The 16,329-nt window shown below is 39.1% G+C and overlaps 1 protein-coding gene across 1 annotated transcript in view; it reads right to left on the reverse strand.

Moving 5' to 3' along the window:
• Positions 1-16,329, reverse strand: part of SEL1L (SEL1L adaptor subunit of SYVN1 ubiquitin ligase) — a 44,108-nt gene that overhangs the window by 19,653 nt on the left and 8,126 nt on the right. Inside the window, exons 2-11 of the mRNA XM_020777776.3 lie at positions 13,957-13,994; positions 13,180-13,405; positions 11,735-11,902; positions 11,058-11,163; positions 9,928-10,090; positions 9,364-9,417; positions 9,209-9,268; positions 3,630-3,711; positions 1,795-1,949; positions 464-520 (exon numbers count right to left, since the gene is read on the reverse strand). Of these exons, the coding sequence (XP_020633435.3) occupies positions 464-520; positions 1,795-1,949; positions 3,630-3,711; positions 9,209-9,268; positions 9,364-9,417; positions 9,928-10,090; positions 11,058-11,163; positions 11,735-11,902; positions 13,180-13,405; positions 13,957-13,994 (1,109 nt within the window). The remainder of the gene's footprint in view (positions 1-463; positions 521-1,794; positions 1,950-3,629; positions 3,712-9,208; positions 9,269-9,363; positions 9,418-9,927; positions 10,091-11,057; positions 11,164-11,734; positions 11,903-13,179; positions 13,406-13,956; positions 13,995-16,329) is intronic.

A 16,329-nucleotide genomic window follows, 5' to 3' on the forward strand; every position in this document is an offset into this window, starting at 1 on the left:
AAGGCTACACAGGCTAGCCATTCTCTCACAACAGACAGTGGGGGATCAAATTTCCAAGCTTTAGCTCTGCAGTCAGTTACCTGACTCATTGAGCAACCCCGTTCTTTTTGCATGTATAAATCTATCTTATACTCAAATACTTCAAGAATATCAGACAGTTTCAATGATCAGCATTGCTACTTGTTAGCCAAGTGAAGCTGTTATGTTTTCAATGAAATAATGTATACCAAATTCCAGTTTCAGAGAAACCTACAATCTGAAGTGTTTGTTGTGCATTAACTAAAAACTGGCTCATTTTGTTTTAATTATCCTAATCTCAAGGTTATGGTGAAAATGAAATTATCTATATTGACCTACTTTATTTATTTATATTTTAGTTTCAGCTAAATGACTTCATCTGCCCTGGCATTTTCTTTTCCTGAAATGTCCATATGGTGCTACAAAAACAGCAAGCAATGGATACCTGGTGATTCTGCTCCACTCCTCTCCCTCCATGCAGATGCAACTGTCCAAGTCCAACCTGGAAGATTAATTGAAACATATCACTTTTTCCTGCAAAGTTAATCCACCCAAAAGAAACAGAGGAAGGTCATCAAAACATGCAATGAAGCGCTGCATACAAAGAAATCAAAAAAATACGGTGAGAAGAAAAACAGTTCTGCTTCAAAAAAACCCACCAACTTGGCACCAGCAGCTACCCATATATTAGTGATAAAGCAAAAAGCAAAACAAAGACTCTGTTCTTGGTGCTGCTTAGAACAAACTGACACAGTGATACCCTTCTAGAGGTGGTGCATCTATTTCTCCTGAAACAGTGCTCATCTTAAGAGACAGCTGCCCCTTTAAAGCAGGTTGGGCAACAACCAACCACCTTCCAACCCCTCCTGCTTCTCATCAATATGGGCTTGTTTATTTCCCCATTCATCCCTTTTCCTTTCCACGTTACTTTCCTCCCATGCACTCTTCCCTCTTTTTATTCTCTCCTACCGTGTTTTCCCGAAAATTAGACCAGGTCTTATATTAATTTTTGCTCCAAAAATTACTCCAAAAAATGCAGTAGGGCTTATTTTCAGGGGGCTTATTTTTGGGGGAACAGGGTACCTTCCCTTTCTTGCATTGCTTCTGTTTCCCCCTTACTGTTTCAGAGGGTCTCCCTATAGAGATAATCTATAGTTGAGTTAGCTAGTGGAAATGAGGGAACACCTTGAGGGGCAAGCAAGCAAGACACATAGTAGATATATACACAGCAGAGTTTATCTCTGTTCCATTGCCCAACCATTGGGCTGTTTATCACCACTGGCAAACCCTCCTTTGAGCACTAGCAAGTCTAAATCAAAACCATCCAGTTGGTATTCTAAAAGCTTACCTATCAGTTCCCAACATGCTCCTCCTATATGTACTGTAACTTTTTGTTACAAATCTTGTTTCTAGCTTACGGCAACCCTATGCATTAGTTGTCCTCAGGTTATGCAAATTGAAGGCTGTGATTTCTTTTACTGAATACATCCTTCTCATGTTCAGTCTTCTTCTTCTCTTGCTGCTTTCCACTTTTCCCAGTGTTACTATCTTTTTCAGTGAGTCTTCTCATGATATGTCAAAAGTACAATAGCCTCAATGTAATCATTTTAACTAACTTCTAACATGACTGTTCAGGTCTGAGTTGATCTAGCACCCACTGATTTGTCTTTATAGCTGTCCATTGTATCTGTAAAGCTCTCCTCAAATTATTTTTTTTCCTGCCAGCTTCCTGGAATTTTAAAACTGCAGCATAATTGGCAACAGTTTGGCCCATACCTGTGCTTGAACATCTCCCTTTTCAGCTAGGAACTGATAATACTGTATCAAATCTTCCTCCAGCATCCCACTTGCCATTCCTGGATTTTCTACTTCATCTGGCAGACGAATCCTCTGCACCACTGTTCCTCCTGTTAGAGAAATGTCACTAGCCACTAGAAAGAAAGAAGATGGTAAGAAGATCAGTTTTTTCATATAGACTTATCAAAAGGAATAGCCAAATATTTTTGAAAGGAACCCATTTCTGATTATTTAGGAGTGTTTTGCACAATACACAATAGCAAACTTGCTACCAACTATATAACCAAAATGAAGCTGCAGCCAATCCATGCACACTGATTGCTGTATCTGAATCATGTATAATTTCATATTCTAATAACTTAAAAATACAATGGTTTAGTTCTAAGATAGTGGCTCAGGAATAAGAGGCTGTGGAGGATTTCCTCCCTCCAAGAGAGAGGAGGGGGAGCTCTGCTTTCGCAGTTGGGGATTGGTTCTCCCACTTTAGACCCACAGATATATCTAGAGTAGACTGTCCTGGGGCTGAAATTAAAAAAATAGAAAACTAGAGGGTGGTTGATGTTGGGAGACTTCCTCTGAGGAGGGAAAATATACATAGAAGAGTCCAGATTTTTATAGAAAACATGAAAACATTAATTCCAGTGCTTCTGAAGAGGTTATAACAGGCACAGTAGTTTGTGATACTGGCAAAATGCCAAGCTATTTTTTTCTAACTTATTCTGAGAATATACTCTATATTTTTATCTATCAAGTTTATGATGCACTTCTTTAAAAGTTTACTTAAGAGAGGTCACAAACAATAATATATACTTAATAACAGCTCACAATAAAAATAAATGAATATTTCAGACATCTAGGACCCCTTCAACAGCAACCCAACATAAACACTAAAGACCTGCTTAAATAAAAAAATTATTGCATATACAGTGGACCCTCGACTTACGGAATTAATCCGTATTGGAACTGTGGCCGCAGGTCAAAAATTCCATAGGTCGAGGATCCATTTCCCATAGGAATGCATTGAAAACCATTTAATTCGTTCCAGCCAAAGGAAAAAAAAATCCGGGGCTGCCAAAGCTGCACCCGCTGCCCTCTGCCTGTCCCTACTGTCCTCTGCCTCCCATCCCCGCGGGGACAGGAGGCAGAAGACACCGGGGACAGGAGACAAGAGGCTAGTGGGTGTACCTTTCTAAGCCCTGAAGCTGACAGTGGGTGCAGAGCGGCTTTTGCCTTGCAGCTTTGGCAGCTGGAAAGCTGAAAGCCGTTCTGCGCCTGCTGTCAATGTTGGGCTTTCGGGGCTTAGAAAGCTCAAAGCTGACAGCGGGCACGACCTGCAGCCTACGGACTGGAAGAGGGAATTTGGCGCTTTCCCTGCCTCCCCCTTCTGGTCCGTAGGTCGATTCTCTGGCTGCAAGTCGAAGTGAAACTTTGCGGCCGAAGAAGTCTGTAAGTCGAAAAGTTTGTAAGTGGAGCCGCACACAAGTCGAGACTCCACTGTATATAAATACATAGAATATTTCTATGCAAAATATTCTATGCATTTAATATTAGTTGTTTACCTGTCACAGCAACTAGATGGGAAATCTAGCTTAAGAAAGCGTAACAGCAATCCTACAAAACTTATTATACTTAGAAAAGATCATCCTCATTTCTTTTCAAATCAAATTAACAGACTCAAACATTCACAGTTCGATACACTGACATAATCCTGGAAACTCACAGTGTGTATCTTGGCTAATATAAAAATAAATACACATGGCTAATATAAAAGTAAATACACACACACACACACACACACACACACACACACACACCATGGTTTGCTACTAGCCGATAGTGAGTGAGCGCAGATTCACAGCTCTGAAGGACTCCTATCCCAGCCCAGTATCGGTAGCCCTGGAAAGAAGTAATGTGTCATTATAACTCACATTCAGACAAAATATTAAAAAAGAGCTCTGCCATGCTGTTAAAGCTGAAATATATAATCATACTCAAGTTCTTATGTTAAGTTTGCCTCTTTAAAGAGGTTGTTTAAAAATTGATCATTTTTATATTTCAAGTTAAAAGTGTGAATTAAAACTTCATTTTCCACGAACAAAAGGATGCTTCTATTCACAGAAAGCTTTTGATCTGCTGGCAGGAGAATAAAAATAATTGTTCCTATTTTAACTCTCCCTCTGCCATCCCCCCACTACAGTTCTAAATCCATCCTAAGCAAAATTTTCAGAGGCTGAAAAAGCTGCAGAAGTGAGGAGAAGAAAATAGACAAAACTTCTTTCTCCCTGCTGCTGTTTGGAGTTGAGCCCATTATTTTAAATACAGGGGATTTCCTTAAAATATGTGCAACACATTTCTCAAGCTTATCAATTCACAGGTGTAGCTTAGAAGTAGCTCTGAGCATATCAGTTTTAAATGATGTATAGGCAGGCTTTCCCAACAGATAATCCCTGACGATTTTTCCTTTATATTCTTTGATTTCTATTTTTGTCTATTTGTAATGTTTTTAAAATTTTTATTGTTGCTCCGATTGTAAGCCGCCTAGAGTGGTCTAGTATGACCAGATAGGCGGGATAGAAATAAAATAAATAAATAAATAAATAAAATAAATGTTGCACATGTAACTGAAATCTAGCATACGCAGCAATGAGACGTTTTGCATTTTTAAAGAGAACTACAGCATCTGTGAGGCCAAGTGCTTATTGAATACAATCACTATCTCCTGCTAGCTAGTACTGTAGCAGTATTCAAGGATACCGCATCTAAGATCTGAAAATGAAAGCATAGACAGTCTAACTAGGCTGCACCACAAGCATGTATTGTGTTAAGGATTTCTTCAAGCTCTCAGAATAAAGTTAGGAAACAACTGTGCTGTTGTTACATCGGGATAGGAACTAACTCAAGGAAGACTTGAAGAACAGCTCAACTAAGTCCAAGAGGGTGCCAGCATGGTTAATGAGCAGAGTTAGAGAGGCTTTGAAGGTCAAGGAGGGGTTCTTCCATAAATGGAAATCCTTCCCAAATGAGGAAAATAAAAAGGAACACAAAGTCTGGCAAAAGAAATGTAAGAAGATGATATGGAAGACAAAGAAAGACTTTGAGAAACATATGGCCAGCAATATAAAGGGGAATAATAAAAGCTTCTTTAAATGTTAGAAGCAGGAAACCTGCCAGAGAAGCAGCTGGCCTTATGGATGATGAGGGAGGTAAAGGAGAGGTAAAGGGGGACTTGATGATTGCAGAGAAATTAAGTGAGTTCTTCGCATCTGTCTTCATGACAGAAGACCTTGGGCAGATTCTGCTGCCCGAAGGGCCCCTCCTGACTAATGAATTAAATCAGATAGAGGTCAAAAGAGATGATGTTTTATACCTAATTGATAAACTGAAGATCAATAAGTCACTGGGCCCAGATGGCATCCATCCAAGGGTTACTAAGGAACTGAGGAATGAAGTTGCTGATCTCCTAACTAAAATATACAATTTGTTCCTTAAAATGGCCACAGTGCCAGAGGACTGGAGGACAGCAAATGTCACGCTAATCTTTAAAAAGGGAATCTGTCCTGGGACCAGTGCTTTTCAACCTGTTCATAAATGACCTGGAGACCAGGATTAGCAGTGAGGTGGCCAAGTTTGTAGATGACATGGAACTTTTCCGGGTGGCAAAGACCAGAAGGGATTGTGAAGAGCTCTAGAAGGATCTCTCCAAACTGGGAGCATGGAAGTCAAATTAGCAAGAGCATTTGAATATAAGAAAATGTTAAGTAATGCACATTGGGGCAAAAAAAATCAAAACTTTATTTATCAGCTAATGGGTTCTGAGCTGTCCGCGACGGATCAGGAAAGAGAACTTTGTGTGCTGGTGGACAGCTTGATAAAAGTGTCAACCTAGTGTGCGGCAGCAGTGAAGGCGGTCAATTCCATGCTAGGTATCATTAAAAGGGGGATTGAAAATAAAACAGCCAACATTATAATGTCACTGCATAAAACGCTGGTAAGGCTGCACCTGGAGTATTGCGTACAGTTCTGGAAGTGAAAGGAAAGTCCAATGTGCCTGGAAGTGAAAGAAAAGTCCAATGCTGAAAAAAAAAAAAACTGCACAGGAACCTGGAATGTAAGATCTATGACCTTGGGAAGCTGGAGGTGGTCAAACAGGAGATGCAAGAATAAACATCGACATCCTGGGCATCAGTGAACTAAAATGGACAGGAATGGGCAAATTCAGCTCAGATGATTATCATATCTACTACTGTGGGCAAGAATCCTGTAGAAGGAATTTATTTATTTATTTATTTATTTATTTATTTATTTATTTATTTATTTATTTATTTATTTATTTATTTATTTATTTATTTATTTATTTATTTATTTATTTCAGAATGAATCAGGGCAAAGGCTAATAGTTTTGTCAAGAAAACAAGCTGGTCATCACAAACACTCTTTTGTGGTGACTATACATGGAAATCACCAGATGGGCAATATCGAAATCAGATTGATTATATTCTCTGCAGCCAAAGATGGAGAAGCTCTATACAGTCAGCAAAAACAAGACCTGGAGCTGGCTGTGGCTCTAATCATCAGTTTCTCATAGCAAAATTCAAGCTTAAACTGAAGATAGTAGGAAAAACCACTGGGCTACTCGGGTATAATCTAAACCCAATCCCTTATGAATACACAGTGGAAGTGAAGAACAGATTTAAGGAACTAGATTTGGTGGACAGAGTGCCTGAAGAACTTTGGATAGAGGCTCGTAACATTGTACAGGAGGCAACAACAAAAACCATCCCAAAGAAAACGAAATGCAAGAAAGTAAAGTGGCTGTCCAATGAGGCCTTAGAAATAGCAGTGAGGAGAAGGGAAACAAAATGCAAAGGAGATAGGGAAAGTTACAGAAAATGGAATGCAGACTTCCAAAGAATAGCAAGGAGAGACAAGAGGGCCTTCTTAAATGAACAATGCAAAGAAATAGAGGAAAATAACAGAAAAGGAAAAACCAGAGATCTGTTCAGGAAAATTGGAGATATTAGAGGAACATTTTGTGCAAAGGTGGACATGATAAAGGACAAAAATGGGAGGGACCTAACAGAAGCAGAATACATCAAGAATAGGTGGCAAGAATACACAGAAGAATTATATCAGAAAGATTTGGATATCCCGGACAACCCAGACAATGTAGTTGCTGACCTTGAGCCAGACATCCTGGAGAGTGAAGTCAAGTGGGCCTTAGAAAGCCTGGCTAACAACAAGGCCAGTGGAGGTGATGGCATTCCAGTTGAACTATTAAAAACCTTAAAAGATGATGCTGTTAAGGTGCTACATTCAATTTGCCAGCAAGTTTGGAATACTCAACAGTGGCCAGAGGATTGGAAAAGATCAGTCTACATCCCAATCCCAAAGAAAGGCACTGCTAAAGAATGCTCCAACTATCATACAATTGCACTCATTTCACACGCTAGCAAGGTTATGCTCAAAATCCTACAAGGTAGGCTTCAGCAGTACGTGGACCGAGAACTCCCAGAAGCACAAGATGGATTCCGAAGAGGCAGAGGAACTAGAGACCAAATTGCTAACATGCGCTGGATTATGGAGAAAGCCAGAGAGTTCCAGAAAAACATCTACTTCTGCTTCATTGACTATGCAAAAGCCTTTGACTGTGTGGATCACAGCAAACTATGGCAAGTCCTTAAAGAAATGGGAGTGCCTGACCACCTTATCTATCTCCTGAGAAACCTATATGTGGGACAGGAAGCAACAGTTAGAACTGGATATGGAACAACTGACTGGTTCAAAATTGGGAAAGCAGTACGACAAGGCTGTATATTGTCCCCCAGCTTATTTAACTTATATGCAGAATACATCATGCGGAAGGCTGGACTGGAGGAATCCCAAGCCGGAATTAAGATTGATGGAAGAAATATCAACAACCTCCAATATGCTGACGATACCACTCTGATGGCAGAAAGTGAGGAGGAATTAAAGAACCTTGTAATGAGGATGAAAGAGGAGAGTGCAAAAAAAAAAAAAAGGTCTGAAACTCAACATCAAAAAAACTAAGATCATGGCCACTGGTCCCATCACCTCCTGGGAAATAGAAGGGGAAGATATGGAGGCAGTGACAGATTTTATTTTCTTGGGCTCCATGATCACTGCAGATGGAGACAGCAGCCATGAAATTAAAAGACGCCTGCTTCTTGGGAGGAAAGCGATGACAAACCTTGACAGCATCTTAAAAAGCAAAGACATCACGTAGCCAACAAAAGTCCGAATGGCCATCTCATGAGAAGAGAAGACTCCTTGGAAAAGACCTTGATTTTGGGAAAGTGTGAAGGCAAGAGGAGAAGGGGACGACAGAGGATGAGATGGTTGGACAGTGTCATTGAAGCAACCAACATGAATTTGACCCAACTCCGGGAGGCAGTGGAAGATAGAAGGCCTGGCGTGCTCTGGTCCATGGGGTCATGAAGAGTCGGATACGACTAAACGACAACGACAGAGTATTGCGTAGAGTTCTGGTTGCCGCACCTAAAAAAAGAAATCGTGGAACTGGAAAAGGTGTGGAAGGGAGCAACTAAAATGATTCCTGGGCTGGGGTACCTCCCTTATGAGGAAAGGCTACAGCGTTTGGGCCTCTTTAGTCTAGAGAAAAGGCACCTGTGGGGGGACCCGATTGAGACGTATAAATTTATGCAGAGGATGGATAAAGTAAATAGAGGGAAGCTCTTTTCCCTTTCATGTAATACCAGAACCAGGGGACATCCACTCCATTTGAATGTTAGGAGAGTGAGAACAGACAAAAGAAAATATTTCCTGACCTAGCATGTTCTTAGTCTGTGGAACTCCTTGCCACAGAATGTGGTGATGGCATCTGCCCTAGATGTCGTTAAAAGAGGATTGGCCTGATTCCTGGAGGAAAAGTCCATCACAGATTACAAGCCATGATGAGGATGTATAATCTCCAGGCTTAAAAGGAAGGTACCTCAAAATGCCAGATACAGGGGTTGGGTATCAGGAGATAGGTATCTAGTTGTTTCGTGTGCTCCCAGGGGCATCTGGTGGGGCCACTGTGAGATACAGGAAGCTGGACTAGATGGGCCCTTGGCCTGATCCAGCAAGGCTCTTCTTATGTTCTAAGACTTGATTTAAAGAATGACAGAAATAAGGAGAGTCGTGTTCCACAAACCGGATGTGTACATGTTCTTATTAAAAATCTAATTACTGTATCTTAAAAGCACACAATTTTTTTTCAGGAGCTCCACTGATGCTAGGTATTCTAAGGTGAGTAAATGGGTACAAGTCTAAGAGCCATAAAAACAACACAAAATAGAATCTCAGTACTTTTAAGCATAGCAATATAATTATCTGTAGGTAATGAAATATATTGCTGCAAAACAATACTTACTAAAACCATGTGTGCTATGAGATTTCCTCCAAGAGCTCCAAAAGTGTAATAAACTAGTGCCTACAACAGGAAGATATATGTTGTTAATTCCACCATTTTTCACTGCCATGTGAAACAGAAATACACAGATGGGAAAATCAGTAAAACTGATCTACCTTAGCCTGACTGGAACCAACACCAAGGCCAGAGGCATAGAGAAATCCAAGAGCCTGAAATAGAAACAGACACGTTTGCATGCATAAATTTCGAGACAAGTTTAATTACAATCACAACCTGCTTTAACAAGATTACTGTATCGCTAAGCAACTTTCAGAAAGGCGCAGTCTCCTCTATTCAGAGGCTGTCCATACTATTTTAGATGTTGGAAAATCATGGTTCAAAATCATACAAAGAAAGTTAATTTCTATAGCTGGAAATCAAATAATTAATCCGCTGTACAGATAGGGAGACTATAGATAAGGTGATTATTTGCTGCCCTATAAAAAGGCTTAAATTGTGCTTTGTGATGGCTGCCAGTTACTACTGTACACAATGAAGTTTTTGGCCTACACTGCCCATCAGTTCTGGCCAGTGTAGCCAACTGGGAGGGATTCTGGTGACTGTAGTCTAAAAAAGAGCCACACTGCCCACCCAGGCTGAAACAAATTAAACATTGCAAACACAAATATTACACAAGTTATATACTACTGGCACAGAAGAGTCATTTAAGATATACATACTGTCTGCCCTTTAGGAGAACCTTCTTCAGTCAGTCTCTCAAAGAGCTCTTTAGCTGACTGAATGTTTTGCTTCAGGTAGTCCCCAAACAACATAGCATAAGATACTTTCTCCATTGCCTTTGTATGATTCATATCAGCTGCTCTCAGGAGATATTGATAGGCTCTTAAAGAAAAGAGAAAAATGCATATATACACTCAGTTATTATTTTGAGCAAACAGAAAATGTTTCTTGAGCAAAACTAAGACAATTCCCTTCATATTGAGAGACTCTTCCCATCCTGCTTATAACTTTTTTGAACTGTTACCGTCTGGCAGAAGATATAGAACAATTAAGACTCGGACCACACGTTTTCTAAATAGTTTTTATCCTAGAGCTATAATTGCAATTAATAATGAGCTTAAAGACCACCAGTAGTGAATAATTAGTTGGACTGTGTTACTTGGCCTGAGGTGTACATGTTTGTATTTTTAGTGGGGGACTTCTAGTGGGTGGGGAGTGTTTGGGGAATGTTATGTGTGTGCATGTGTCTGGTCTCTGGGTGTCTGTGAATTTCGTTGTATGGTATACTGTGTATATACTTACAATGACAATAAATTATTATTATTATTATTATTATTATTATTATTATTATTATTATTATTATTATTATTATTATTATTATTATTATTATTATTATTATTATTATTATTATTATTATTATAATATTCAGGGAAAGATACTAAACTATTTAGTTCTATGTCTCTCAAACAAAATGGGTAGGATCCTGCAGAAGAAATGCAGCGTATAACAGCCTACTGGCATAGAGCTCCATATGATCTCTGGGTTGAAGTTTCACAAACTGCACATCAAGTTTGGAAATGATTATCAAAATCCTTGAGTACTGAATTCTGACACATAATCAATATTTCCCTAAAAAGGAAATATTATGTAAAGTAGCTAGGTGAAATTTGGAATTATCTTTCATCATTTATTCTGTATATAGCATCTAGATATCAGGACTCCAAATCTGCTGCATTCAGTTCTGGAGGTAGCAACAAGCTATTATGACTAACGGTTATTAATACTAGAGGTAATAGCCTTTTATTCCATGAAGCTTTGACAGAATGTCTGAAAAATGGCACAAACTCACTCTTTCTTTTGGGCTTTTTTACTGCTCTCATTAAGGATTTTCATCCCAGTTTGGTAAACATCCTCTGCCTCTTGCATTTGCCTTCTCTTATTAGACTGTTCTTCAGCTAGTAAAATAAAAATAGAGGAATGCAATTAATATTTCAAAGACCAAGGTAACACTCAGATTGTTCTCAGATGAAATATTTTGGTTACTACAGCATGTCATAACACTACACATTTCACACTGCTTTAACAAACGGTGTCTTGCATTTCTTCTTTTGCACTAAACAAATAAAACCAACTACAAACTAGAAACAGTGAAAACTTTATGCTGCTCAGAGTCTGGTGGTTGTACTTCTCAGTAAAACTCACTTTCCTATGCTTTAACAAATATGTTTCTTTTTTTCTCAGCAAAGTAACATTGATTACCAGTAAGAACTAAGATCTGAGTGTGGGAAGTGGAAGCTACACATTTTACAAAGCGACGTGTAAATAAATTAAATGTGGAATAAGGCATTTTGAGTTTAATTGTTATATATAGAGGACAGGAACACTTCTACATCTCAGGTTAGGCCAAACAGTTAAGGCCAAACTACATATGACTATCAATTTCAGGACACCCATTCAAATGTTTCTACAAACACAACTTATCATGCAACCCAAGAATACAACATCTCAGGTCAGCTTCATACTTACTTTCACAGAAGCCCCACTTTTGGTCACTTTTGTAATCATAGGTTGTTGCACACCAGAGTCTGCTGTCTTCCCTTCCATCTACAGTACATTCAAAGTATTCCTTCTCCAGAAAAAGAAAGGGGAAGTGGCATGGCTCTCCATCTGCAGTTCCTCCAATGGCTGTCAAAACTACAAAGACCCCCAAAAGAAAATAAAAACCAACAAACTGAACATGCAGGATTTAACACACACTGAAAACTGTCTACTCTTACTAAAATTTTCTTTTTTCTGTTTTCTTAAGTAGAACCTGTAAAAATAAACCTTTTCCTTCTTAAATTTATATTTATAAACTAATTTTACCTCATTAAAAATCAACAAAATCCAGAAAGTCCAGAAAATTACACAATTCACACAATTATGTATGATCAGTCTGAGTGTTAGCAATCATAATCTTGCCAGAAGAATACATGTGTGCAAAGTTGTTTATACTACATTTAGTTTCCATTGAATAATGATCTACTGAAACCAGACATCTCTGAACTCAAATTCATTTGTGTACTTGCAGATGCATGCATAGCATGCATACTTCCAATTACTAACATTAATTTTATGATGTCATTTAATACATGAACTGAATAAACACTGCAAATAGAAATTTTCTGATATAGTTACTTTTTTGAGCTGCTCTGTGCTGAAATTTGATGATACAGGTAAAGACCCCCTTGCCTGCTTTAATTCATCAGTGTTTTTTTCCCTGTGAACAATTCAAGTTATGCTCCTTAATCCGAGGGGGAAACAACCTAGGGTCTTGACAAGCTTATTGCTATACTGTTTTCAGATGCAAGGCTACTCTGAAAGTTACATAAAGCTCGACGTGGCAATCGGACAGAAGTGAAAATCTGGCTGCACCTGCTGTGTCTACGATGCATGCAATAAAAGAAGACTTCTCTAGACATATTAGGCTACTTCATGGTTTAGTGACTAAGGTTCTTCCTTGCTGTAGTTTCATAATGATATGAAGCATTCCCCTTATCAAGCAACTCAGGGTTTTTTTCAAATCCAGTACATTTTCTGAAGTACATCACCTTCGCTTATACCAAACACATATTTTGCATAGATATCTGCCTGTACTGGGGAAGACATACAACCAATTTGCCATCAATGATTCATGTGTAGAAAGTTCTCATCAATACATGACCAGAGTATGCTGCAATACAGGGCTAAAGATGATGCTTAGGGTGATACTGACTGTCTTTTCCCTGCATATTACAGTCCCAAATTAGGGTTATTTATTTATTACTGACACATATCCCATCCAACAAAACATTAGCTAGATTGACAGAGAGACAGATGATTGCATGCAAAGTAACTAAAGGACAGGAGAAACTCTGTACAGTACCAGGCTCAACCAGCTACACACACTTTTGCAGTTCTTAGGCTAGATCAGAGATGGTACTCAGGATCACCTGGTTTCTGTGCTTCTACCTCTTCCAGGTCCTTATTTAGTAGATTTGACAGTTCTAGAGAATCTAATTCCTTCACATTTCTTTCTTTTTCTTCCTCTTGGGTCCTGAAACTCTGTTCATCTTCAGCATGAGCTTCAGGTTCCTCAGAGTCAATGAAGATCTGACCTGCTACAACATGGGCTCCTCTTGAATGATCCTTCACCTGTTCATCAGAAGGCAATGTTGTCTACAGAATAAATGACAGGGAAATTAAACAGATAAAGCTGTTGATCACTTTTCACATGCAAAGAATTTTTAAAACATAAAATGCAGCATAGCTGGAGTATTCATTTGCGAATGGAATGTGCAAAAGGTCAAAAGGTAGCACCACAGAGTGAGAAAAGTATTTGAGATTTGCAAGTGATTCCACTTTTAAAAGCGTACTCTATATTAACTCTTTTGTTTCTCCCTCTCCAGATTCACTTCAACTATCCAATGATTTAGCTTAAAATGTAAAGTGTTCTTTGCTTACTGTAGCTCAGTCTCCTCTCATTACATTAAACTACTCTAATTTTCAGTGTATTTTACTCTAAGATAAATTAGTCCTTCTTATATTTAAAGAAGTTCAGATCACCATTCAAATCCTGTCCCTCAGCAACTGTGGTGTTCCTATAAACATTCATGCTACATGAGACAAAATTCATATGGGAAGTACATGAACATTAATGTGGGAATTAAATGTTTCATAGTGTTTCTTTTCTATGAAAAGAGAATCACACATGAGGAGACAATGCTTACCTTTGATTCAAAAGACTCCTCCTGAGTTCCTTCATCATCTGAAAAATGAAATAATACTTTTTAAAGCTGTTGACAAGAAAAAAATCACCTATGTGACATTAACACATTAAAACAAGTGACTCAGTCGCAGTATACAGCAAAAACAAACAAATCCTATAGAGATTAATTCTTTCACCTCAAATACATTTCTGGTATTTAAGGACTTTTGGGAACATCAATAACTGTTAACTTTATTTTCCCAGGTCTGCAGTTGTCTCATGATCATACTTGCTGTACTAGCCTTTGCACACATATCTAAAAATGTGGAGTTCAGCCTTCTCATGTGGCAGATCTCAGGAGAAAACACTTCAGAAGGCATTATCTCAATCTAAATATTAAGCACAACCTGCACCACACAATGTTAGTGCTTCTGTACTGCCCCAGATTATCAATATTTCAAATTATGAAAGGGAATAAGGACCTAGATCTACAGTTCATGTGAATACAACATTGTTCAAAGGATACTTTTATAGGGAGAATGCTTGTTTCATTCCTTCCTCCACATACCACTGAAAAGATGCTTTGGAGGACTAGGGGATATTCTGCAGCAATGTAGGAGGAAGCCCTCAACAGTCGTAAAGAAACTGTGGAGATCTCCTCCTATTTTCTCAATGGAAGCCTCCAGTGGGTATAACCAATTCTGTGAGCAGAAGGAACTCTTCTGTTTATAGCACAGATGCTTTAGATCTACTCAAATTAGCAAATGACAGCACAGGTTTAAGATGAGGAATTCAATTTTTATGAAGTAACTTAAAATGTACTGTACAGTATATGCTATAGAGGTTGATTATAGAGGTTGACCACTGTAATGCGCTCTACGTGGGGCTACCTTTGAGATTGGTGCGGAAGCTTCAAATGGTGCAGAATGCAGCGGGCCAGACATCTCAGTGGGGTGAGAAAACATCAACATATCTCTCCCACCCTGGCCACCTTGCATTGGCTGCCTGTTCACTTCTGCACTGATTTTGAAGTCTTAATGATTACATAAAGGTAAAGGTTCCCCTTGACAATTTTTGTCCAGTCGTATTCGACTCTAGGGGGCGGTTCTCATCCCCGTTTCCAAGCCATAGAGCTAGCGTTTGTCCGAAGACAATCTTCCGTGGTCACATGGCCAGTGCGACTTAGACACGGAACGCTGTTACCTTCCCACTGAGGTGGTCCCTATTTATCTACTTGCATTTGCATGCTTTCGAACCGCTAGGTTGGCGGGAGCTGGGACAAGCAACGGGCGTTCACTCCGTTGCGTGCATTCGATCTTACGACTGTTTGGTCTTCTGACCCTGCAGCACAGGCTTCTGCGGTTTAGCCCGCAGCGCCACCACGTCCCTTACATATAAATGATTACATATAAAGCCCTAAATGGTTTAGGACCTAAATACCTGGCGGAACGCCTCCTCCCACCTAGATCTACTCGTATCACTTGTTCTAGCCAGGAGGGGCAATTGAGAAGCCTAACGCCGAGGGAGGCCCGCAGGGAAAAAACAAGCAGTGGCTCCCCATCTTTGGAATAATCTCCCCTCCGACATCCGCTTGGCCCCTTCGCTGGGTATTTTCAAAAGCCAACTCAAAACCTGGCTATTTAGGCAGGCCTTCCCTCTAGGCACCACTTAGTTTATCTTTTATCTCCATCTTGAATGATTGTTCATTGTTGTGAAATTGTTGTTATATGTTAACTGTTTTTATTCTATTTGATGTGAGCCGCCCAGAGTAGATATTGTCTAGATGGGCGAGATACAAGTTCAATAAATAAAACAAATTATCAATAGAAGAGTGTTTGTTCCTGCATTCATTCATACATTCTGTATTTCTTTTTGAAAAATGTTATTCTGTGAATGTATTACCTTTTCAAAGAATCTTAAGAGAAACATCAATAGTTGCATACATATATATTCTAATTTTGTGATGGGAGTAGGAATATAAGGCGATGCAAAACAAACTCTATAAAAAAGAAGAGTAGATGGCCACATGACCATGGAAGATTGTCTGCGGACAAACGCTAGCTCTATGGGTTGGAAACGGAGATAAGCACTGCCGCCTAGAGTCAGACATGACTGGACAAATTGTCAAGGGGAACCTTTACCTTTTACTTGCAAATAGCTACAAGGAAAGGAAACTGGCAATTGAGAGGGCAATGATAAAGAGTGGTTAACAAAAGAAAGGATTGGTTTTTAGAAGTGATATCAGTCATGATTCATCTTTGAAGAAGCAATATCTCAGTTTAAAAAAAAACTGCTACTGTATGTTATGATGTGCACCAAACACAACACAATTAGAAGTATCCAGATTTTAAAGGGTAGGTCTACAGTATACTAATAAAAAAGCTGCCTGTGGTTT

The sequence above is a fragment of the Pogona vitticeps genome, chromosome 1 (genome assembly GCF_051106095.1).
Source record: "Pogona vitticeps strain Pit_001003342236 chromosome 1, PviZW2.1, whole genome shotgun sequence".
Classification (NCBI taxonomy): Eukaryota; Metazoa; Chordata; class Lepidosauria; order Squamata; family Agamidae; genus Pogona; species Pogona vitticeps.